Below are 26,305 nucleotides of genomic sequence, written 5' to 3' on the forward strand. Positions count from 1 at the left end.
ATGTCCTAGTCACCTCCAAAACACCAAAACGCTGGAGATTCGGTTTCAACATACAAATTTGGGGCAGGGGTGGGACACAAACATTCAGTCTATAGCCACTGCTCCTTGGAAGTTTGCTAAACTTGTTTTCAAAACCACCTGGGCCTAATATCCTTTTTGAAAGTGTAGCATTCAACTACTGTTTTGATATTTAAATGGCTATCGTTAGATTTATGTTTTCAATTTTGTATCTGGTCAAATTTGGGCAATTTAGCATCTACACTCTCATTTTTATCCATATGAAAATTTATGTCAAAACTTCAAGCACTTTGCTTGAGGTTACACAGAAAGAGAGTAAACAAAGAAGATTTAGAATTAGTCTCCTAAGTTTAGGCCAGTAAACCACAGGATCTAGATCAGAAATACCAATAATCTTTCCATTGTCGTATGCATTTTTCACTATAATCTAATAAGACAATGGGTGTAGAGTGATTAGCACTCTGGAAACTGATAGGGATCGACATGATGATCATGGGGTTGCTTGTGTTGGAGCCCCAATGGCACTGATGCTTTTCTGAAATTCCTGAACCACACGGCTTATTTCTGCCAACCAACAAAATTATGGCTCTCCAGTGTGGTGTGCTGACCACACGGCTTATGCTATGTATTTGTCGTATCTACTTCCTTAAATAGCAGGGACAAAGTCTAACTAATTAGGTCATGGTAGCAAGGATATAGATAGATGTTAAAATCAAGGGCTTTGGAGTGAGGCTTACTAGGTTTGAGTCTCACCTCCATCACTTCTAGCTGGGCAAGCTTGAACATGTTTCTTAGCCTCTCTATGACTTAGTTTACTCCTTTGTATCTGGGAAAAATAACAATAACTACCACATGGAAAGGCTGTGATAACTAAAAGATAGAATGCATATGACACATATGGCAAAGTACTGTTTTCTCTGGTACAGAGAAAGCAGTCGAAAATGTGATCTACTATTACTACTACTGGCCTTAGCATCATACAGACCAAGGTGTGAATTACAATTTCACCTGAAACAAATTGCTAACCCTCTGAGCTTCAGGTTTCCTTGTCTGTAATATGGTAGGTGATATATAGGTCTGCTTAACTTGGAACATTGTTGTTCAGATTAAATGAAAAAATGTATGTGAATAATCCTCTTTGTTGCTTGACAATCAAGACGGAGACCAGTCTAATCTGCTCGCTGCTGACCTGCTTTGAGAAGTCTTGAAAAGAAATGAAAAGTTGGAAGGAGAAGTAAAAGTAGAGAATACGGAAAGTTATTCTAGATTTACATCAGACATAAGCAGTGCTTATGGAGAGAAGTGAATGAGTACTATCATGGAAAGTGTTGAGGTGGTGAGCATATGAGATGCAGCGTATGAGGAATGGGAATGAGGAAAGGCTGGACTGTTGATGGATGAATGTGAAGAAAAATATTTTGGAGAGGGACTCATATAAGGCACACAGGAATAGAAGCTCCCATGTGATCCCCTCCTCCACCCCTACCCACCCCCCCTCAACCCCCACCTGCATGGGACACAGAGATGTTAAACTTACAATCACAATGATGAAATCGAGCCAGCACCAGGCACTGGTGAAATACTTCCTAAATCCAAAGGCCACCCATTTCAGACCCATCTCCAAGATAAAAATGTATGTGAAAATACTGTCAGTACAATTAAGTATTGCTTGGATTTTGGGTTGGGTAACAAGGTAAATATCTTCAAATACCTGAAATGATAAAGCACATCCATAGACCAAGTTGAACTCTCTGCTGACTATACCTTTTATTTTTCTTCCTTATTTGAATAAACTAATACCTCTCTTGGTGACAAGGTTTTGCTCAAAAGGTATTAAGGCTGAACTTTTCCAATAGAAACAATTCCTTGAGTAAGTAAAACCAGAAGAAGGAAAATCCTATTTCTAGATTTCTGTTGCCACTATAGTTCCCCAGGCTCTCATCACTGGCTCCTGGAATATTTAAAAAATAAATCTTCACCACACTATTTCCTGGTCTTCCTAATCCTTTCAACTCTTGCCAACAATATCTTGCCAACTTTTCCAGACCCTCCCAGTGGCATACACCATCTCTCTCATCCCCCTAGTTACCTGGTGGCTCTATTCAGTGGCTCTTTGTTGCTTATAACATCAAGTCCAAACACCTTAGCCCACACTCTGGATCCTGCCAACCCTGAGGCTCGTCATCTTCCACCACAAACAGCATTATCTGTTTACCCCAGTGTCCCCTACAGATGTGATCATTTTGTATGTGAACCATGATTTGCAAAAGTTTGGGAAGCACTGGGCTAGAGCTCCCAATGTAAATTACTTTGAATATTAAACTTCATTAAGTGTGATTTATGAAAATTAGATACCCAAGCTTTTGGAGAGACCCTTTTCCATGCTACATCCAAACTTTCTTCACCTGAAGTATGTGTGCGTGTGACTCTTCAGGGTCTATATTACTAGGGTATAAGCTGTCCTTTTGGTCTTTACAGTGTTACTGAGGATGAAAGAAAAGAGAGAAGAGGCACTAAACCTGCCAAGTCATTTGGCAGGCAATGCCAAATGAAGGCAAGAAAGACATCAGCCCTGCTGTCAGGGACTAAGGTAATCCCACAGTCCCACAACCCTAGGGAAAAAGAATAAAGAATAAAACAGTCTCACTTCCAACCCCCAAGTGGGCTTTTGACTGAAGAAGGCCCTTCATCTCCTCCTCTGCCCCACTGGCTCCTGGTCAGCATTTAAGATCTCAGCTTAGCTTCTATCTTCTATAGGAAACTGTCCTTCTTCCACACGAATAGGTTAGGTGCCATCCTACATGGCCCCATGTCACCCACTGCTTCTCTGAGTGTATCACTATGGCCCTGGTCTATAATCTTCTGGACTCCATCTGTCTTCCCTACTAGCCTCCAAGCTCCTGAAGGTCAGGGATTGTCTGTTTGCCTCTTGAGGAGAGACAAATCTGAATGGTGTTGGAAGCTCATTTCCTCTCTCATTTTGAAAACTTAGCAACAAGCTGGCTCAGTAGGTCTGAGTTTGCCCAATGGAAGAGCAGGCTGATATCAGCAACTGAGCTTTGGAAGCTCCCATAATATAACTAGGCCATTTCCTAATCCAGGAAGCTCCCATTATTAAGTAGTTGCCCAAATTAGAGCTTCTCAAACTCTAATGAGCCCCAAATCACCTAGGTTCTGGTTCAGCAGGTCTGGGGTGGGCCCAAGGCTCTGCATTTTTAATAAGCTGCCAGGTGATATGAGGCTGCTGGTTCATATACCACATACAGTGGTGAGGGACTAGATGTTTCTTGTCTCCATTTCTCTATAAATATGTGTAGTGAAACAGGGCCTGGGTCCCTCTCCTGGAACCCTCTGCATTGTGTGCTCAGTATCACTCTGCCCGGCCTACACTTGCCTCATCTGAAGGCAGATGAGAACTAGGAGGATTGTGTGCCCTCTGCTACTTTTCTGATTATAAGTTTTCTCACATGGTGCATGGGGTGTGTGTCTGTGACCTTGTGACAACACCACTGCTTTTCTACTGACTAACACAGGGCGTGGCAGACAACAGTGACCATTTGTGGAATAAATGCAAGAACCCTGTCTTTTGGAAGTGTAGACAGCTGGTGAGATGTGATCACCAGAAGATTACAGGGAACCCTACAGGGTGAGCGATAAAAATTAATCAAGGGAGTTCTCTGGGATGGTCTTAGGGAAATTTTCTTGTTTGTTTCAGGGATAATTTATATTGCAGTAAGCAGGTAAATGGGGATGCCTGTTGATCACAGGCTCTGGTGGGCCCCCATGTGTGCTCTTCTCCTTTCACCTAGAGATTACATAGGTGTAAAGCACTAACCAGGAAGGCAGGGGTATAGGAACAAGACATGTCCTTGTCCCTCCTAGCAACTTGTGAAATGTTCTGTGACTCTAAATCCATAAGGGATAGCTCAGTACTCCATTCACTTGACATGACAAATAATAAGAGAATTTAGTTTTATATTATGGCCATTTTAAGAGGAGACACAGAACATAATGGGAGGGAGAGAGAGAAACATGTAGGTGATAAGAGAGAACATACTGTTGCCCAAGGTGAGGATATATGCACAGAGGAGGAAAGATGGACTACAAGGTGAGAAGAGAGAGCAGAAAGGAGTTTATGACTATACGGCTAGGGAGGCTGATGGATTTAGTTATTTCCAAACCTCACTGGAAATCACACCATACCTCAATTTAGAAGGATCTGTCATACACATAAAGTGGTATCTCTTTGTCTCTCCTCTCAAGGGATCATGAGTGGTGAAAAGTACCAAGGCAACTTATATCCTAATCTGGTCCCTGTTGACTTCTCCTCCTAATGTTTTACCTTTTAGAAAGCAGCACTATGGTCTTCAGAAAAAAAAAGAATAGGAACATTGCTGTCTAGAGGAGGAAACATGTAGGATACAGTGAAAATGTCTAGAAATCCTCCAGGAATGATGGACAGACTTGGAGTCAAGGGCAAGACTCTAATAGCCACTTTAAAGTGCCTATTTGGGGACTTCCCTGACGGTCCAGTGGTTAAGACTACACACTTCCATTGCAGGGGGCATGGGTTCAATCCCTGGTAGGGGAACTAAGTTCCCGCATGCTGTGTGGTGCAGCCAATATATAAAGAAAGGAAGAAAGGAAGGAAGGAAGGAAGGAAGAAAGAAAGAAAGAAAGAAAGAAAGAAAGAAAGAAAGAAAGAAAGAAAGAAAGGAAGAAAGAAAGGAAGAAAGAAAGAAAGAAAGAAAGAAAGGAAGGAAGAAAGGAAGGAAGGAAGAAAAAGTGCCAATTTGGATCATCCTTCCCACAGGTAAAGCATCTTCGGCTTGGGGATTTCCCGGTTGTAGCATTCCTCCAGAACTTGTTGTGCAAAACCCTGTCCCCTAAGGGGATACAACAGCAGAGATCCCACTTCTTCTTTGTCTCCCCACATTCACAGCCCCGTGAGGGACCAAGTCAGAATGAAGCCACCCAGCTGCCTTGATCCCAAATGTCCCCACAAGACCATGATAATTTACCAGTGCCCCACTGCTCAGCAGAATCACAAAGATAATAAAGCTCTCAAACCAGCTGTGTTTCACTATTTGGTAGCAGGTTTTCCGCAGGTTCCACCAAATGATCCAGGGGGACTTCCTCTGGTCCATAGTACAGCACGGAGAGCAGCAATCCAGGCCTGCAAGGAATTAGCATCACTATCATTAGTGTCTATAATACGTATGCATTAATAGCCCAACTCTTCACCCCTCCTTGTACACACCATGTGACTTTGAAAATCCACCAACTAAAGAGATGGAGTCTTTTTGCAACCCCTTGAATCTGGGCTCAGCCATGTGACAACATTTGGCCAACAGAGCAGAATAGGAGTCATATGTGCCAGTTCTGACTCAGTGAGAAATTCAACAAAGATATAGAACTATAGGAAATATAAAAAAGAACCAATCAGAACTGAAGAATACAATAACTAAAATGAAAAATGCACTGGAGGGAACTAACAGATTAGAGGATGCAGAAGAATGAAATCAGTGATCTGGAAGACAGGGTAGTGGAAATCACCCAATCAGAACAGCAAAAAGAAGAATTTTTTTAAACGTGAAGAGTTTAAGGGATCCCTGAGACAACATCAAGCATACTAACATTAGCATTATAGGGGCCTCAGAAGGAGAAAAGGGACAAAAGACTTATTTGAAGAAATAATGGCTGAAAACTTCCCTAACCTGGGGAAGTAAACAGACATCCAAGTTTGGAGATTGGGAGCACAGAGATTCCCAAACAAGATGAACCCAAAGAGATCCATGCCAAGATACAGTATAATTAAAATGTCAAAAATTAAAGATAAAGAGAGACTCTTAAAAGCAGCAAGAGAAAAAGAACTAGCGTTATACAAGAGAACCTCCATAAGACTATCAGATGATTTTTCAGCAGAAACTTTACAGAGCAAAGGGACTGGTACAATATATTCAAATTTTTGACATTTTAATTATAATGTGTGTTGGTGTGGATTGTATTATTATTGTATTATTCAATTCTTTCCTACATTTTCTAAGTCTTCATTGAAGTTCTTACTGGGATGAAGTTCATTTTCCTCCCTAGTTTGGTCAGAATTCTTTTTTTTTTTTTGCGGTACGTGGGCCTCTCACCGCTGTGGCCTCTCCCGCTGCGGAGCACAGGCTCCGGACGCGCAGGCTCAGCGGCCATGGCTCACGGGCCCAGCCACTCCGCGGCATGTGGGATCTTCCCGGACCGGGGCACGAACCCGTGTCCCCTGCATCGGCAGGCGGACTCTCAACCACTGCGCCACCAGGGAAGCCCGGTCAGAATTCTTATGATCATCTCTTTGAATTCTTTATCAGGTAAATTACTTACCTCTGTTTCTTTAGGGTTTTTCCTGGGGTTTTATTTTGTTCTTTCATTTGGAATACATTCCTCTATCTCCTCATTATGACTTTCAGTTTTTGTTTCTATGAACTAGGTGAAACAGCTACCTATCTTGGTCTCGAAGGAGTGGACTCGTGTGTGAGTATCCCCTGTGTAGATGGCTTGCACCTGGCAGCTTTAGCAGGGCAACTGGGACTGGAGCTTGCCAGGGGCAATCTCTGGGGAGCACTCCTCCTAAGGCCACCCAGGCGGGGCAGCTGGGGTTAGAGCAGGCTTGGGCTGGAGTCAGTCCCTGGGGAGTGCTGAGGCCAAGGCTGCCTTGGTGGGGTAGCTAGAGCTAGAGTGAGTGAGGGCTAGGGGGAGTTCTAGAGGTAACTCAAACAAAGGCGCTCTCTGGTGCCTCTGACCCCACAGAGGGCTCCAGTACGTCCCTGATCATTTGGCAGAAGCTCTAGGGTTAGTACATGGATATCCTTCCAGTATAGTCTAGATGCCCTTTAAACTGCTATTTTCTTGCTGCGTCCCAAGGTAGGTGAGTCTGTGCTCTGGCCCCGCAGCAATATTCCTTCCTACTGTAGGTCACTAAGTTGGGGGTGGGATTCCCATGGATACCATGTCTCCGTCTTTCCTACCTGTTTCTATGTGGTCTTTCTATGTGCAGTAGCTGTTCAATCAACCCCCAGGTCTTTTTCAGGAGGAACTGCTCTATAAGTAGGTGTAGAGTTGGTGTGTTCATGGAAGGAGGTGAGCTCAGGGTCTTCCTACGCCACCATCTTGGACCCCTGCTCCCAGAGAAAAATCTTGAGAGATGAGTTGAGGGCCTGGCAAGGGCTCTAGTCAACCCCAGACTTGTGGTCAAGTTCTCTTGGTCTATGACCTCTAGTACATCCTGACAATTGATGTACTGGGAACTCTACCAAGTGGCAAAAATACTGGCCCAGTGGGCTTTCTGGGAAAGTTTTCTAGATTTTCTACCCTGGTACTTGGGCTGTACAAGTTGACCCCACCTAAATCAAGAATTTCCTGAAATGGTCCCAAGAATCCAGGGAAGACTCTTCACTTTTGTCTCCAGTAGAAGCAGAAAGAAGGCCTCTATCAAAACCATACATCTTCAAAGAATAACAGAATCCCATCCAAATATTCCATGAACTGAAGGTAGGAATACTGCCACTTACCTTTGGGCAAACATCTCTCTGGTTCCTTTTTGGGAACCATTTCAAGTACCCGCCTAAAGGGATCCTGTGGACCAGTGGTGCTACATTCTGAGAGCACACTCGCAGCATCAGACTTCTGTACATCAGAACAAAGAAAGGGGGAATCACTTCCAACACCCTCTTTCACCATGGTTAATACCTAATACCTTATTTTATGACTTTTTATGCATGAAACTAGCTAGGCAAAGGTATGAGGGGTGTCTAGAAAGTATACCTCTTGTTGCGTTCTTTCCTACATGTTCTGACCAGCCCTGACTTCAGGAAAGAATTCTCTAACTGCTCTCCCTTGGTTGATGAAAGATAAGGCACATGAAGACACAGTGCCTTAACCTTTTCCTCCCTCCAAATCTTACCTCTGATCTGCTGACTAACCCCAAATATGGAAGCCAGGTGATAAGAAGGATGCTTCTTTACTGAGACTGAAATTGTCAGCTACCTCAATTCCCAGAATAATAGGCCTAGAACAGTGGTTCTCATTGATTTTACCCTCCAGGAGACATTTTGGCAATGTCATTGATTTTACCCTTTAGGAGGAGGCATTTTGGCAATGTCTAAAGACATTTTTTATTTTTACAATGGGGGGATGCTATGGGCATCTAGTGGGTAGAGGCCAGAGTACTGCTGAACACCCTACAATACACAGAATTGTCCACATAACACAGAATTATCCTGTCCCAAATGTCATGGTGGAGAGGTTGAGAAACTCTGGCCTAGACCTTTGCTTAAGATCTAATTCTGGCAGTTTGCTTTGTACTAATCTTGATATTTTTCCACAGTGGCTATCTTGGAGAAGGTGTATGGATGAGCGATGTTTCTTCTGGGAACACCCTGGGAAAATTACCTTTCGGGGATTCTGTATCGACAGATAAGGATCATCTTCAGAGAATATGTCCATTTCCACACTCTGAGCTCCTGGACTGGTGGGCTCCTTGGTATTCTGATGGAGTTCACTGGCCTGACACTGAGAAACCCCGAGTAGAATTAATATTCCTCCTGGACATCTCACTTGAGACGAAACAAGTTTGAATTCTATTTGGTTTTCTGTTTGTCATGAAAATTATTACATTATTAACCTTTTTCGCTTTACTTTTGAAAACTGATCCTGGAAAAACTCAACATAAAATAATTCTGGAACACTACTATAGGAAACTTACTCATAAGTAATATAATCAAAACAATATGCTTTGGATACAAAATTCACCAAATAATTAAGAGATGAAACTTACTGTAGCCTTTCAATTCAATGGCAAAATAATAAATTGTTTAATAAACGGTACTGGCATAATTAGTTATCCCTGAAAAAATATTACAATGTCAGAATATAGTAAAAATTAAAATCCATAATCATTTGATATTCTGATGTAAAAATAGATGTATAAAAATATTAGAAGAATAACTTGGAAAATAATTTTTTACTCTGTTGGGTACAGAGGGCTGGCTTAGCAAAATAGGTAACTGAAAGACATAAAGAAAATATGAAAATATATCACAACATAAAAATAAAAACTAAATTTTGTCCTATGACCTGCAGCTAAATCCAAGAAGGATATGCAAAGTCACACCTTAAATGAAGGTTTCATCCTAAAATCTATGTGAGGGTTCCTGTGAATGTGACACTGTAAGGTCATGATTTAAGAACACTTTCCCCTTTGAACATATACACACAATAAACAGGTACATATTATCTATGGACCAAACACAGAACAAAAAGATAAAGTAATAACAATTTAAAGCATGTAGCAGGTAATGGTGAATAAAAGTGCCCTGTGTGAGGAAGGAAACCACAGTTATGTCCAAAGCTTGAAACTGTGGGCTGGTTGAAGTTCTTGCACTTAAGAGAGAAAGTCAAAAGAAGCTGTGGTTTTGTGACCACCTAGAGGGGTGGGATAGGGAGGGTGGGAGAGAGGGAGACGCAAGAGGGAAGAGATATGGGGATATATGTATACGTATAGCTGATTCACTTTGTTATAAAGCAGAAACTAACACACCATTGTAAAGTAATTATACTCCAATAAAGATGTTCAATATAAATAAATAAATAAATAAATAAATAAATAAATAAATAAATAAATAAAAGAAGCTGTGGACAATGTTTGGGATTACAATTATACAAAGCTGCATACCTAGAGAGGAAGGAGGCAGCACAGCCTCAGAAACAAGACCTGGGCAAAAGGAGCCACTGGTTCAGTGACGGGATCTGCAAAATGCCTAGTATCACTATTAGACAAGAATCCCAAGTTGGCAATACAAGACTTAGTTCTGAAATGTATCCCCTAGGAGGGTCAATTAAAGATACCACAGAACTTAGACTGCAAAGAGAGGGACAGATCCTCCCACAAAGATGAGCTTTCAAATTCACACTCCAAAATGTATGAGTAGACAAACATAAAACCAGTAGCCCTCAAAAATTAGCTACAGGGAGGTGAATTTACTTGAGAAAAAAATGAAATTAGTATAGTAATCCGAAAGCATCATTAAAATTAACAAGTTTAGAATTTAATTTAAAAAAGATATACAGAATTTCGCTTCCTGGATAGTAAAGTAAGAAGCTCTGCAGACATGCTCCACAGGAAAATTAACATAAGCGGTGGAAAATATTCGTAAAAAATCATTTAAGTTTCTGGAAATTGTCCTAAAGGCATACAGCAAATGAAGAAATATTTACTAAAAAATTCTACACATTTCAGTAATAACAGCAGGAGTCTATGTCACTTGAGCCATGACCTGCTCTCTTCCTTCCCACCCCCAGCTCAGTTTGACAGAAGCTCCACTCTAGGCAGATGTGACCAAGAAGATGGGGCTCCCTTTACCCTCAGCTCCCAATCAAGAGATATATATCTCACCAGAAGGTGCAGGTCACCAACTTTTCTCATCTCCTCCAACTCTGAGTTGAAGAGGCTAAATTTCTGGTGAATGTGGCCAAGAAGTTGGATTTCCTTTATCAATTCAGTTTCTACCCATAGGACAGAGACTCTATTCCAGGTTCAAAAGCTTGAGAATACTGGGGCCCTGATCACCCTTACTCCAGCTAGTTTGCAGGGCAGAGGTTCCATGAAGGAAGAGGGAGGCTGAGAGATGAGAGACTACTGCCCCTCGGAGTACCAAGGGTAGCGGCTATGGCTAAGTGATCCTTCCCAGGGTGGTAGGCAATTCATAAGAAACAAAATCTCTTTTTGTGCTATTCACTTCACCTTCCACACTCCCTTTCTCACCTTTCAGCCAATTCAAACTCTATACTTCTTCTTTTAGGGCTCAACCAAAGGCACTTGATTCCCCTGTTGCCCCAGCCCACTCTGATTGTGCTCCCCTCTGAACTCCTCTGACACCACCCACCTGGGCCACAAGTGCAGGACCATGATTAGAACCAGTCCCGGATGTGCAGCTGCCACATTTTATACCCTTATCATCTCTGCATAGTGCTCAGAACAGGGCAGGCAACCAGTGCCCTATGGCAACTCTAGCTTTGTACAACCTCTAAGTCTATGTGTGAACCTTCATACCTGTTTTCCAGCCTCAGGTTGTGTGACAGGCTGTGCCTTATCTTCACCAGGGGATTCAGCATCATCTTCTTCCTCTGCTAGTGGGGCCAACCAAGTCCGATCATGCCCAACACTCAAGGTCTTTGGTGCGGAAGTCAGTACACCAAACTCCTCCCAGGTCTCTGGGCCCTTTCTCATCTCTGTGACCAGGGAAATGACACCTTTGCTCTCTGCCTCAGGACCATCTGTCACCTCTTTTTGCTTTGGTAAATGTTGTCTCCTGCACCACTTGGTACAAAAATGCTTGAGAGTATATATGACAAAACAAAAAGCCCGGCAGAACCGGTCCAGGGCTAACTGGACTTTGGTTTTCCTGACCTCTCCTTCCAAGTGTCCATCTCTCTCCTCATTGCTGAAGGAATTGAGCAGCAAGGCAATGAAGAGGTTGAGTACCTGGGAAGGGGCAAAGGGAGGGGGGACATAAGGAGAATGAAAAATTTAGCAAAGGAAAAGAATACAGTAGGTTTCCACAACAACTTTTCCCCAAGACCCAAAACTAAATCAAATGAGAGTTCTATGTCCTGCCTCCCAAGAAAGTTCATCTGTAAAATAAATAAAAGGAGAGAAGATTGAGGAAGTAATAGGGACATCAAGATAAGACCAAAGAAAAATTGAAGTTAAAGAGTGCAGACAGCCATATCCAGTCTGTCTGTGTGTAAGCAGCACGTACTGTAGACCCTGGCCAGGGTAAGGCTAAATGGCGAAACCATGTGGCAAAATCAAAAGTGGATATTCCTTGGGGTTCAGCCAGAGTCACTTTTTCTGGAATTGCCCACAGCGATATGGGTCTGATGTCTAAGACTGCTGTACTAGGAGGTCCTCTCCTGTCTGCACAATGTGAGAGATGGTATACTTGTGCAGGCTTTTAAAAATCTGTTTTGTTTGTGGCTCTTGCCAGCTCAAACATATACAGCTCTCTGGGAGAAGTGTCTTGTGGGTGTTAACGGGTCTAGTCACTCTTCCTCAGCTTCACCAGGAGAATTCCCAAGTCTGAATCTTTGCTCAAGCTCTCCTCTATTTGCTAAGTCCTCTTTGCCTCTTAAGTGCCCTTCTCAAGTACTGTGTCTCCCACAAAGCCTTTCTTAGTGCTCCCTTCCCACTCCCTTGGGTGATACCCTACCCTTCTGATCTTTCGTATCTTTTACTGTCTATCAACATCACTTATTAGGTATTTAGGATAGTTAATTGTATTTCTATGTGGATTGTTAATTATATTTGCATGATAGCCCCAACTCAGTTCTGAAGATCTTATGCTCAGGTATCCCTGTCTGTCTCCTGTCTCTTCATACCCTCACTGGTGTACATCTAATTAGCCTCTCCATAAATAGCCATGTTTCCAGCTGCAAGTAACAGACTCAGGGCAGCTTACACAGTAAGAAAATGTCACATGACAAGATATTTGAAACGTTTTAAACAGGGGACCAATTATGACCTGACAATAGGTTTGTTCCACCTTCCCTCTATCTTCCTCAGTGCTTACTTTGTCTTAGTTTAGTTCTTCTCATGGTTGCATAATGTTTGCAGTTCTACCAAGAGTCACGGTCATAAAAGGTCCAGAGGAAGTAAAAGGAGCACTTTTTTTTCCTCATCCCTCCTTCCTCCCCTCCTCCTTCTCTCCCCCTTCCTCCTCCTCCTCCTCTTCCTTCTCCTCCTTCTTCTTTTAAACAACAAGAAACCTTCCTCAGTGGACATTTCTTTACATCTATTGAACAAATTAAGTCAAAAACCCCGACCTCAGCCAATCAATGGTGATCTGAATAACCACCTGGAGTAGGATAGACATTGGGACATCTTTATGAGCACTACGTGACAAGGTTTTCTTTCATGCTTACTGTACTGTCTTCAAACAAAATTCAAATGCAGATTTTAAAATATTATATATAACATTACATTTATAATACTATACTTAGAGTAACAATTTTCACTAGTGAAGTGTTACAAAAGAAGCCAATGCATTTGTTTAGTCCATGTATTTAATACAATGACAACAACAACAAAACTAAGACACTCACCACGAGTTTTCCTATCACCATGATCAACAGAAACACAATAATGCACAGTGCTTGGTTAGCTTCTTGCATACATTCCCACATGTTTTCGATCCATTCCCCACAGAGGATGCGGAATACCACCAGAAAGGAGTGGTAGAAATCCCCCATGTGCCAGCGTCGTAAACATGGGACTGCAGGATCATGGGACTTTGAATTACTCTTTATGCAATTGAATTTAGAGCCAAAAAGCTGCATGCCAACTACTGAGAAAATAAAGACCACAATGGCCAAGACCACAGTCAGGTTTCCAAGGGCTCCAACGGAATGGCCAATTATCTTAAGCAGTGTGTTTAAAGTTGGCCAGGATTTGGCTAACTTGAAGACCCTCAGCTGTAAAAACAGACAATAAACAAAGATGGAAGAAAAGCCAGTTAAGAACAAATTCCATCTGCTCAGCTATAATTTAAATGACATGTTCCCAAACCACAGCATTTATAACTTTCAAAAATCTTTTCAAAGCCAGATCCATCCTAAACATGGTCATCAACTCCATGTCCCAATCTAATATTCACCTGTATCTACTTTTTGTTTAAAAAATGGAATATTTTGGTCTAATATTTTAAATGATAAAGACTTTGGGATCATGATGGTGGAATTGAGCATACGTGTTTATTAAATATAATGAATGTATTGGAACCCTATATAGTATACCAAGGGTCAAAAACTTTGGCCCCAGGGCCAAATCCATCCCATTGCCTGCTTTTATATGGCCTGAGAGGTAAGAATGTTTTTTGCATCTTTAAATGGTTGGAAATAATTTCTTAAAATATTTCATTACACATGAAAATTGCATGAAGTTCAAATTTCTATGTCCATAAATAAAGTTTTATTGGAACACAGCCACGCACATGTGTTCTCTACTGTCTACAGCTACTTTTGTGCTACGATAGCAAAGCTGAGTGGTTTCGACAGAGACCATATGGCCTATAAGGCTGAAAATATTTACCATCCGGCCTTTTACAGATAAAGTTTGCTAACTCCTGTATTATATATTTGAGGTCACAAGTTTGAATCTAAACTTCATAAGGATGACAAGAGTAACTTGATGTTTTGTACCCAGGAGAGAAAAGGCAATCAGCCAGTCAAGACACACTCTTTTTCCACGAGAAATTTTCTCCATGGAAACTTACAGACCTTACAGGAGACAATAACCTTAGAAAAAACACAGCAACTAGTTTATAGATTATTTCTTATATTAACTTTCAATGTAAACCAGTGGTTTCACTCCAAAGTACAATCCTGTTAAGTATCAACTATTTGGGGGGTGGGGAGATACTGCAGGTCAGTATGACTTATCACAAGAGAAGGACCACCACTGTCTACTTAGAGGGGAGCTGAGGGCATCTCAGGGAGAAACTGTGGTTCTGTTCTTATCCACAGGCAATGCCACAGAGCTCCTTGCCTCATAGCATGGCTGTAATAAGTCTGAACAATAGTAAAGCGAATGTAATTTTGCTCACCCAAGCACCAATAACACTTTAGGGAGCAGCCTAATAACGCCTGACTTTAAGCAGTGTGATTTTCTAACATATGCCAAGTATAACATGTATGCTTAAGTAACTGAATCAAATGTCTTATTCTACAGGCTTAGAAATCCTATCCATGCCAAAAAAAAAGTAAATCTCTGAAAGGGGACAAGAGGTCACCTTTTGTGGTTTCCCTATTACCCTCCCACATGTGATTTCTCTGTGATTTCTGTCCATACTTCTTGTGGGGTCTGTCACACTCCATTTTGCCTCATGGTCATTTCTGGGCCTGTCTTATATCTTCCCAAGACTGCAAACTCCTTGAAGGCAGTGCTTTCCTCACCTTTGAACCTTCCCTCATGTACATATCAGGTGCTCGGCAAAGGTTGCCAGGATGCCTCCAATGGTTCGTGGATGGAGGGCAAAGACTACAGAAAAGGAATGTGGTACTGGCAGCAATGAGGAGGGACCCTGTGAGATAACACCTGCAGGCAGCACTTGACCCTCGTCCTGGGCTCTGTAGTCTACACCCCCTTGGTGAGCCCAGCTGTGAGGATGCCTGGCTCAGAGCTCTGTGGGGGAAGAGATCATTGGAGGGGTTGTACACGAAGCAGGGAGCAGAGTCCTGATACCAGAAGACACAATTTTGCATCTGGTTGCCTGAGGATCATCTTGTGGAGGGAGAGGGAGGAAAGTAGGGGTTCACCTGAGAGAAAACGCCTTGGGACTCACAAAGGTATTAAAGACCTGGGTGGGAGGAGGAGTGCAGTTTTGGTTCTCAGGTTAAGGTAAGATGGTAAAGTTTAATACAAACTAGCTACTGAACTCACTCAAGACTCTTCAGTCCTGTCAGATAAGTTATTCAGTATGGGACTTCCCTGGTGGAGCAGTGGATAAGACTCTGCGCTCCCAATGCAGGGGGCCCAGGTTCGATCCCTGGTCAGGGAACTAGATCCCACATACATGCTGCAACTAAGAGTTCACATGCCACAACTAAGACCTGGTGCAACTAACTAACTGACTAACTAACTAACTAACTAAATAAATAGCTGGTTAAATTGGATTATCATCCTGACAGCCCCTTAAAAAAAAAAAAAGAAGGAAAGAAAGTGCCTTACCACTCTTAAGGAACGAAGTGACATACAACTTTGTTTTCCTGGACACATACTATTTATTATCACCTCTGCAAAACTCAGAAGAGCAACAATGCTGTCAAAAATGTTCCAGCCTCGACGAAAGTAGTGGTAGGGATCCAGCGCAATGATTTTTAGGCACATTTCAGCCATGAAAATGCCAGTGAAAACCTACAGCAAGACAAAGAAAAATGAGAAAAGGAAGCTACCTCTTCTTGGAGATACATTTTTAAGAATGGTCCAAGGGAATTACAGAGGTTACAAAGAAATAAAATGTATTCTCATGCTTGATACAATATGCCCTGCAATCCACAAAAAAGAAACGTTTACCACTGTAGTATGAACCTCACTCTACCTTTGCCCCTCTCTCTGTCCTCCTCCATGGCCTCCACTCCAGTGTCACCAAGCTAAGAGACATCAGGATGGAGAATAAATATTATTTTCCATTCTGTTAAAAAATAAAGCAAAATTGGCTTCTTGGTAGATAGCAGAGTAATAGGAAGTGTCAAGCAATTCCTCCTCTGAATTCTCTTTAAGATACTAATAACTCCAAAGTGGGGGGAATACACAACAGCTCTGAAAACTAAAGATAAATATCGTTCATAAACCAGAATGCAGGAGGAGTTCACCTAACCATTCAATCTCAACACCTTGATCAGAAAAAAAAAAAAAAAAAAAATTAAAAGGGCCCAGAGCAGAGAACTGAAAAACACTACCAGGCGCAGAAAAATGTCTTTGAGCAACCTGATATAGAGGATAAACCCTAGATTGGTCATGGTTGAAAGGAAGATTAGCGAGTCAGAATATAATCCTAAAGACTCACTAGAATGCAGGGCGCATCATTCCAGAACAAAATATCAAAGAATTAAAAGGAGGGGCAAGAGCTTAAAAAGCACTAAACTATGTCTTTCCCAAGGGAAAAATAATTATCTGTCTTTAACAATTAGATAATACAGGCTTAAGATATTTGCAAAATGTAGCACAGTAGCCAAATTCAAAACTAAATCTATCTATTCTTTGCAGAAGATAAAGCAAAGCATTCCTTCATAGCAAATAGCACTTTCTCTATCACACACACACACACACACACACACACACACATTAAATAGAAATGAGAAAAACAACAGTATGAAAGTAATACAGTAATATGAAAAGGGTTAAAGTCTTTTAAAATGTTTTTTTTTTTTTTTTTTTTTTTTTTGTGGTAAGCGGGCCTCTCACTGTTGTGGCCTCTCCCATTGCGGAGCACAGGCTCCGGATGCGCAGGCTCAGCGGCCATGGCTCATGGGCCCAGCCGCTCCGCGGCATATGGGATCTTCCCGGACCGGGGCACAAACCCGTGTCCCCTGCATCGGCAGGCAGACTCTCAACCACTGCGCCACCAGAGAAGCCCCTAAAATGTCCGTCTTAACAGGGGTCCCCAACCTCCGGGCCGCAGACCAGTACCAGTCTGTGGCCTGTTAGGAACCAGGCAGGAGGTGAGCGGCAGGCGAGCCAGCGAAGCTTCATCTGCCGCTCCCCATCACTCGCACTACCACCTGAACCATCTTCCCCCTCCACAGTCCGTGGAAAAACTGTCTTCCACGAAACCGGTCCCTGGTACCAAAAAGGTTGCGGACTGCTGGGGCTTCCCTGGTGGCACAGTGGTTGAGAAGCTGCCTGCTAATGCAGGGGGCACGGGTTTGAGCCCTGGTCTGGGAAGATCCCACATGCCGCGGAGCAACTAGGCCCGTGAGCCTACTGAGCCTGCGCGTCTGGAGCCTGTGCTCCACAACAAGAGAGGCCGCGATAGTGAGAGGCCTGTGCACCGCGATGAAGAGTGGCCCCCACTTGCCACAACTAGAGAAAGCCCTCGCACAGAAACGAAGACCCAACACAGCAAAAATTAATTAATTAATTAATAAACTCCTACCCCCAACATTAAAAAAAAAAAAAGGTTGGAGACCGCTGTGTTATAAGACTCTCCTCTTTAGTTCTGGAAACAACAAAAACAACCCCTAAATGATTAAATTTCCTTATTAAAAAGTAACACGTGATCTATCTTTATAAATAATTCAATGACTTACTATTTATAAAATACATCCCTAAAATAAAATGACACAAGTTAAAATAAAAGGATAGGCATAAATAAACACAGAATAGGCAAATAAAAAGAAATCAAGGGTGGCAAAGAAAAATCAAAGCTTATACCTATCTTCTCCCTTTAAACATTGCTGCCTATCCCTGCCCAGTGCCATAACCAGCACCTAAAAGCAGGCAGTAGTGAGCATTCCCGTTAATTGTGCTGGACTGATCTCCATCCCCTTTTGACCCACTCTTCCTCCTCCTGTCTCCTTCAGGCTTTAGGTGTCTGAGCCCAACAGCGTCCCTAGATGCTTTGGGACCATTGGTTCTGCAATCCAATTCAATCGCTATTTATGACTTCTTGGGAGCTCAATGTACTCGTTTGATTCAAGCAATTCTGAAGCCTAGAGAGTCCATTTCTAAGTCTAGTCCACAGAACTCCACAGGCCAGATTAATCCTGGTCCATCCATCAGAAGGGAGAGGTCTGAATGTGTTCTTTCAAGCTCAGGGCTCCAAGGCCTCCCCGCACCACCATCACAGGGCCACAAGAGATGAGGTGGCTGCCCCTTTTTTTGCATGTCTAGGGAATGGGGCACATGGAATAGATGCACAGGCTACATAACCAGCTCTGCATGTTTCTCTTCAATTTTCAGGACCCAGGGTCCAGCTGCTGCCTGTGTTCTCAGACACTAACAATGTCCCTGTGTTCCTTCTGCCTCTGGAGAGAGTGAAGAAGAATGTCACTTAATTTGCCAGCTTCCAACTGTAAAATGCAACTTCACCTCAGCACCCAGGATGCCTGGTCAGTGGGAAATGTGAGAGGCGGGCTTTGGCTACTTCCCACAGTTGGACCAGCAGATGAAGTGATGGACAGAACACCTTTGCAATTGGGAAGCCCTGTCCAGGGGGATAACTCTGGGTTCTTTGCATATTCTCTGGAATTTATCCAATAACTCCATCTACCAGGAGATGCTGAAAGATGGGTCCTGCTAACTCTGTCGAGGTAGGGACTGTTGCCCTGAGGGCACAGCATTCTGCCTCCAAGTGAAACTAAACCTTCAGGCCATTCTGGGACACCTCAACAGGAGAGAGCTAAACATCCTGGCCTGGAGCCCAGAAGATGCCAGCCTGTTAGAAGGTATTGTGTGTGTTAGCTTTATTGTGCAACATGGAATCTAATCTGACCTATGCACACCCACAGGGCACTTCTTCCCAAAGGCGGTATGGGAAAAGGAACTTAAATGCAGACTGTCTGTAAGGAGATCCACCCTGTTCTTATACTGCAGTTCCCTACCCTTCCTGCATGGGATGTGGAACCAAGGGTGACAGGCACCTGTCTACAGTTCTACACCATCCTAAACCTGATGCATGGAAGCAGCTCTGTGGACCAACTCCTGATTCAATACGTACTGTGGGCTCTTGTCAAAGTAAAAAAAAAAAAAAGGAAAATTTAAAAATACCTACATACATACATACTGCCTGGAAATACTCTGCAATGCTAAAAATGATCATCTTTGCTAGTAAGACCATAGGAAATGAGTTTCTTCTTTGTATTTCCCTTCTTTGTATTTTTACTTATTTTTAAAATTAATAAAACATGTATTGCTTTTTAAATTAGAAAAATAACATAAAACTGTAAGAAGAAAAGGCTAGACATTCTGGTAAGAATTTTAGCTAATTAACTCATTAGCAAATTAGGGTAGAACATTCACTAGGTACTTACTTATTATTTCTGATATTTGGGAAACTAATTTTCCCTTGGGCCTTCTGCAGGAGCTATGAATTAAAGTGAACAGTTCTTGAAAAATCTGCTCCCCTATCTTAATGTTCCCAATTTAACTGAGAGTAGCTTCATCCAATAACAAACACACTGAAGCAGGCTCAAGTCTGGAACCCCACGCCCACCCCACCCCACAAGCCTCTCACACCTATTCCTGGGAAAGAACCTCCTACAGCTTCCATGCTCTGACTCACCTTTCCAGGGAAAATAAAACTTAGTAATGGCAGTCACACTGTTTTGTGACAAATGATGTCGTCAATATCACTGGGGACCATGGTACTCATTACCATGGGTCTCTGGATATGGTTAATGTTTTCTTGATTATCCAAAATAGTTGACCGTTTAAGATGTCTACTTGCTTCTGTCTTACCACTGAATGACTCTTTAGTCATCCATTAAGATGACTAAAGAAACACCTCAACGTACTAGAGGGCAAACAGGGGCCCATGGAAAATTACTGAAATGGGTAAAAATAAAATCCTAACGGTCATCTTTTCCCTCTACTCCACCTAAGAGGACCAAAGACCTATGTTAGGTTAGGCCACTCACAAAATGTTTAGACTTTGAAAGAGTTATAATTCAAAGTTTGAAATATGTTTTATATTTTAAAAAGCCTAGAGTTACCAAATTCCCTGTGTACAACATATTCTCAAAACTCTGGTCCATTTTGTAATGCTCCATGGCCAAGAAGAGAGTGTTGATTATGATGCAGATGGTGATGGCCAGCTCAGTAAAGGGGTCAGTCATCATGGTTCTCAGGGCCTTCTTAATGCACAGCCACCAGGGGCTACAGTCCCACACGAGGTATTTGGATGCCAGGTTTTCCCCACATGGGAGGCAAGGTTCCTGTGATTTTTCTTGTTCTGGAGAAGGAGAATTGAAAGAGCACTTGAGGAGTTAGGTCTGAGCCAGCCTGGCTGTTCTTTGCCTGGGTGCATTCCTTCCTCCCTCTTCCCTAGCATCTCCTGTGCTACAACATGATCAGTCAAGAAGGGTACTGACGCATAGCTAGGAAGGTTTCCCACACTCAACTCCCATGTGGTATAGTCAAGTACTTCAAGTCTTTATACTTATATTGAGCATCTGGGAGCAGGGCCGCACTTCGGGAGATACAGATGGGGAAGTCAACACTGACTGGCTATGAACCCATGAGAGAGACAGACACAAGCCCAAGTTATGTTCACTCAAGGAAGACTATGGTGACGGCTGTACCAGAGCACAGGAAGCTACCAGGGCTCAGGGGAAGGGGAGATATTCAGGCAGGGACATCTATAAGCACTGAAACAAAAGGCATGCTATCAGTTGGTTGAATTCAGGCCAGAAAGCAGGTGCACCCTGACTTCCACACAATTTCAAGGCCTCATGAGATGATGCAATAGGCTCAAAAGTGCTAAGAACCCATTTGATCCCGTTCTTACTGAGACTTGAGTCCTGCCCTTGAACACAAACCCCTTAGTTTGGTCCCTGTTGCCTCCTGTTAATCAGGTCCATCAGATGGTTCCAGCCTGCATACGCAAGTCTTCTTCTATTATTCATGCCAGATTCCTATTCTAACTTCAATGACAACTGTAACCTCCTGGAAACTTCTATGTCTTCTCTTCTTTGGCTGGCTATCATTGTCACTGAAACTTCCTGTGACTGCCTGGCCTGAATGAGAAGTCCTGTTGGTGCGCTTGGTCCCACCACTACCCAAGTGGCAGCTCAGGGTGGGCCCAAAAGGAAGGCCTGCTTCTTCCAAGCCATTTTGCTCACATGCTCCAAAGAAGCATGGGGAGTCACTCTGCAGGAAGTACAGTGGGTTGCAGAGGGCTTCTGGGGGGCTGGAGAGAGGGAGAAGGGAAGGGCATCCTTGAAGTTAGGCTCCCCCTTGGTCTTGGAACAGAACTTACCATGCATGGTGATGGTGAGGATGCTCACAGCGCTCAGCGCTCTCTGCCTTTGGAAGGGGTCTCTGTGCTCATCACAGTGGTCCACTGACAGATTCTGGGACAGTCGTTTGGTTTGTTCAAGTAGGTGTGGCTATAAGAGAAGGCATGGTGGACTGTCTAAGGGAAGGGGCGACCTCTCCTCAAAACTTGACAAACTTTGTTTCAATGCCACATGCAGCGAAGATGCTCAACTAACTTCAACTTCATAGCATGCCAAAGGTGCAGTTTTCTTAATTCACATTTAATAGATAAGAGAAATATGGTTTGAACATTCATATTTCTTATGTATGCCCATTTCTAGAGTCTAGAGTTGTACCTACAGAAACATTTCTTTCTCCGTGTTTTATTCATTGCCAACAAAGAGCAAAAAATATTTTACAAAAACTAATGCGCAATGGTTCAGGGTATGAAAGCAATAAAAAGTGCGATTTAGAAACAATGTTTGCGAGGGGCAGAAGTGGTGTATAAATTTAGAAAGGTGGATTGAGGCCACATAGTGAAGTGCCTTAAGTGGCTGCCTAAATAGATTTTGAAATAGTCAGTAACTAAAAAGAACAGTCAAAATAAATACCACAAAATCCATATACTAAACTTCAAGCACTCAGGCCATGTCTAAGAGCTTATTGATTCTCACCCTATCTACAACTCTAAAGTATCTAGAGATTAAAGGACATAAACCTCCAGCTATCCAGAAAACTCAGGTATCCGTAATTACTTATTCCCCCAAAGTTCTGACCAACCATGGCCCCAGAGGGAACTATCCCTTTCTGAAAAGCTATTCTAAAGGGAGCCTGTCGTCTTTCTATAGCTATTTCCTATTCTAGTAAAAGGGAAAAGACACTTTATGTTAGGTGTCTGGGTCTTTGTCTATTGCTTTGTGAAATGAGGAAAAACTTGCAAAATATTAAAAAATATATGCAGTCTCTTGAATATACTGTGATCTGACGGCAAAGAAGCCTCTAAATCATGAGATCTTGACCTGTCACTCCATCAGATAACTGTTCAGAGCAGTGGGTGAGGTCCGTGCATCTACTTCTACAAAGGCCCTTGAACTCCCTTTCCCCACCCCAGGCTCAGGCCCACACACCCACCTCCTGCCTGCTTCATCCTCCCCCTACCTCAGTAAAGAGGCTCTAGCCATTATTCCCTGGCCTGTATCACCAACATCTTCCTCTCTTCTGACTTCTCTTCTCCAGAATTAAAACATGTTCAAACATCCCCCACCTTAAATGATAAGAATAAGCTTTCTGGGGCCTCCCTGGTGGCGCAGTGGTTGAGAGTCCGCCTGCCGATGCAGGGGATACGGGTTCGTGCCCCGGTCTGGGAGGATCCCATATGCCGCGGAGCGGCTGGGCCCGTGAGCCGTGGCCGCTGGGCCTGCGCGTCCGGAGCCTGTGCTCCACAACGGGAGAGGCCACAACAGTGAGAGGCCCGCATACCGCAAAAAGAAAAAAAAAAAAAAAAAAAAAAAAAAAGAATAAGCTTTCTTTTTCTACAGTACATCCTCCCATAGCTTCTTTTCTACATATCCTGCTGCCTACTCAATAGCCTGACTTGAATGCCCCATAGGCACCTCAAAACTGGCACATGCAAAACTTAACTTGCTATCTTCCTCACCCCCAGAACATGCTCTTTGCCCATCTCAGTAGATTACCCACCAACAAGTCGGCTACCCAAGCCATAAACCCCACCCTCTACATCTAGTCAATTGCCAAATCTTTTCCTCTGCAGATCACTGTAACCTGTTCATCTCTCTTCATCCTCACTGCCCTAACCATAGTTTAAGCCATTGTCACCTCTTACTTGGATCACTGCAACAATTTCTTAATTGGTTGCCTCCAGTCTCGCACTCCTCCAATCCCCTCTCTTCAATGCATCCAGGATTTCCACAATGTAAATCTAGTCATATCACTCTTCTGCTTAAAACCTTTCCATACTGCTTACCACTTGCTCTCAGTGTAAAGAATGAACTCCTTAGCTTGGCTTCAAGGCCTTTTATGATGGTCCATATCTTACCACTAGAGCCTCTTGCCACCCCCCCCCAACCTCATCTCACACACACACACGCACGCGCACACACACTTGCACATTTTCTACTGGGTCATGTTCTGCTCTCCTTTGCTTCCAGGCCTATGCGTGTGCTGTTCTATGTGTAGTGCTTCATTCTTCTTTTTACCTGGTTAATTCATCCTTTCAGCTTACACACTGCTTCCTCTGGGAACTCTTTTCTGATCCATTGCTCTTTTCCCAGCCCCCACCAAGTCTGGGGTTGGTTGTCTGAAGCAGACACTATTGTTGGCCCCATCCATATGTCCTCAGGCTTCCTTTGGCAACCCAAACACTTCTGCCCTAACACATAGAAAAATTATTGTTTCCTGACCCCAGAAGTCTTGAACCAATGATGGACCAAAGCTGGTGTATAAATACTCTAGTGCCCTCACTCCAGGGAGATTAAACTGGCTTAATAATTCACATTAATTGGCCACCTTCTCTTCCATGTATCACTTCTCCCCTCCCCTCTTACTGCTTCCTAAGATCACTTCCCAAATAATCTACTTGCACTCTAATGTCTCAGGGTTTGCCTTGCGGGGAACAAACATTGCCCCTAAGGCGATGCTCCTGCTCTGCTCTCCCTCAGTGATCATCATGTCGGTCATCACACTGAACAGTAACTGCCTCCTTGTCAGTGTGCCTTCATCATTACTTGCCTGTGTTATATATCCCACGTATCCCCAGTGCCTACCCCAGTGCCAAATAAACACTGTCAACATTTTAAATAGACATCTGTAAATAAATGGATAATTGAATAGACACATGGATGCAGGGAAGTATGTGCAAATGGATGAATGGATAAATGATTGAGTGAATGAATGAGTCCTTTCAATTAGATTGACAACTTGACCTGTCCCCCTGAACAGTGCTAAAGTATCATCAATCCCTTGGCCCAAACTTGCCTTTTTTGAAGAATCTTCATCAGAATCTAATCCTGGAACCTGGTCTTTCCCAGACTTTCTCAAAAAGAAGGATTTTCTTTTCTTATTACCAAATAGCCTTCTCTTCTTCGGGGAAAAAGATGATGCTTCAAGGGAATTAAGTGAACTTCTGTCAATACCCATGGCAACCAGAGCCTTAAAAAGTGAAAAAAAGCAATTAATGAACAGATCACACTCCCCACAGAACACTGTAAATGACTTCGACCTCAGTAAGCATTCTCTCCTCTCTTCTGGTAGCACTGGACCATTTTGATTGCTCATTGCCCAACTGTAATATGCTAGCTTTGTCATTGTTTATGTGAGATGCTAGCTTTGTCATTGTTTATGTGGGGAACATGTCCTGTTTGTCCACGAGATTGCAGCCCTCAAAGGCAGGGTTGACTCTTAGATATCTCTGTGTCACTAACTCTTAGCACAGTGCCCTGCATGTGCTAAGCATTCAGTAAATGTTTGCACTTAACGTTGCAGATATCAAGCACTTAAGATGGGCTTCCTCCTGACAGATCTCTGTGGAGGATGAGAAAAAGCATAAAATATGGCCCTGCTCTGAAATCTTAGAATCAAATCTTAGAATCTTAGAGCTGAAAAAAATGTAAAGATGCCAGGGAAACAATAAGAATGGCCTGTAAATATAACAAGAATTATAAGAAAGGATCATGACTGTCATCTCTACAGCCACCATGATTGATTTCCCAGACTCTCGCAAGCAAAGTCCCTGGACACAAACATCTCCAGCTTCCCACAGGAAAGCCTGCAGCAGAGCCTTAATTTACATACACATACATTTTATCCTCTAGCCAGCCATTTGGGATCTATCTTTGAAGGCTCAGCTTTCAGAAGGTCAAAGATCATCAAAACCAAGGGTTCCCTTCCTCAAGAGCCCTGTGCCTGGACATCTTAGTGGGAGACTGTAGCAGAGCCAGCTGCAAGGGGCTTAAAAATTCTCAGAAAAGCACCAGTTGGGAAAGCACTGAGACTAGGCCTTATACAGAAACCTTGAGTGTCAGACCCCACAGCCTCTGGGGTCCTCCCAAGCAGACCCCACTGTCTGACACCACGTGCCCCTACCTCCTTCTCCTCCTTTAACAGCTGCTGGGCTTCCTGGAACATCTTCTCCTTGGCTTCTGTCTCAGCAGCCACATTCTTGTTCTGTTCCTCGTAAGCCATGGTGACAACAGCCAGGGTTAAGTTAATCAAGTAGAAAGAGCCCAGGAAGATGACCACCACAAAGAAGAAGACTGAGTAGAGCCCTGAGGTGCGCAAAGTCTGCAAGGGACACAGCACATGCTGGCGTCTGAATCCTTCCTCTGCAGAGGGGTGACTTGACCTCGAGTGGAGATTATACACTGTAGCAATTGGTCTCTCCCCAGCCCTGGTTAGCTCAGCTACCTGCAGCATCATCTACTGCCTCCCCCATCACCTAGAGCTCCTGATGCCCTATCTCTCAGCAAGGAAATGCCATCTGTACATCCACACAGAAGTCATAGTGACTTTACTGTGACTTCCTCAAGGGTATTTGCATTTTTTAAATTAAAAAGGCAAGAGAGAGAGCAATGCTGCATGAAAGCTGAAGCACTAGTGGTGGAACTTCAGTCAGTGGAGAATCTGGAGAGGGGTGATATTTCTAGGAAGAGGAGTCTTTTTGTACTCTTCTTCCAAATATCACATTTATAGTCTTTTTTTTGATGTTTCTAATGGAATTTCTAAAACACAATTTAACAGTACAACTGTTAAAGATAA

The 26,305-nt window shown here is 43.1% G+C and overlaps 1 protein-coding gene across 1 annotated transcript in view; it reads right to left on the reverse strand.

The window, feature by feature from the left end:
• The window catches only part of SCN11A (sodium voltage-gated channel alpha subunit 11), a 71,363-nt gene that overhangs the window by 22,641 nt on the left and 22,417 nt on the right, over nt 1-26,305 (reverse strand). Inside the window, exons 9-19 of the mRNA XM_082637464.1 lie at nt 25,634-25,831; nt 24,527-24,700; nt 21,534-21,663; nt 20,269-20,507; nt 15,785-15,970; nt 13,162-13,530; nt 11,111-11,542; nt 8,452-8,571; nt 7,572-7,686; nt 5,040-5,194; nt 1,556-1,729 (exon numbers count right to left, since the gene is read on the reverse strand). Of these exons, the coding sequence (XP_082493590.1) occupies nt 1,556-1,729; nt 5,040-5,194; nt 7,572-7,686; nt 8,452-8,571; nt 11,111-11,542; nt 13,162-13,530; nt 15,785-15,970; nt 20,269-20,507; nt 21,534-21,663; nt 24,527-24,700; nt 25,634-25,831 (2,292 nt within the window). The remainder of the gene's footprint in view (nt 1-1,555; nt 1,730-5,039; nt 5,195-7,571; nt 7,687-8,451; nt 8,572-11,110; nt 11,543-13,161; nt 13,531-15,784; nt 15,971-20,268; nt 20,508-21,533; nt 21,664-24,526; nt 24,701-25,633; nt 25,832-26,305) is intronic.

The sequence above is a fragment of the Mesoplodon mirus genome, assembly GCF_964341445.2.
Source record: "Mesoplodon mirus genome assembly, chromosome: 12".
Lineage (NCBI taxonomy): Eukaryota > Metazoa > Chordata > Mammalia > Artiodactyla > Ziphiidae > Mesoplodon > Mesoplodon mirus.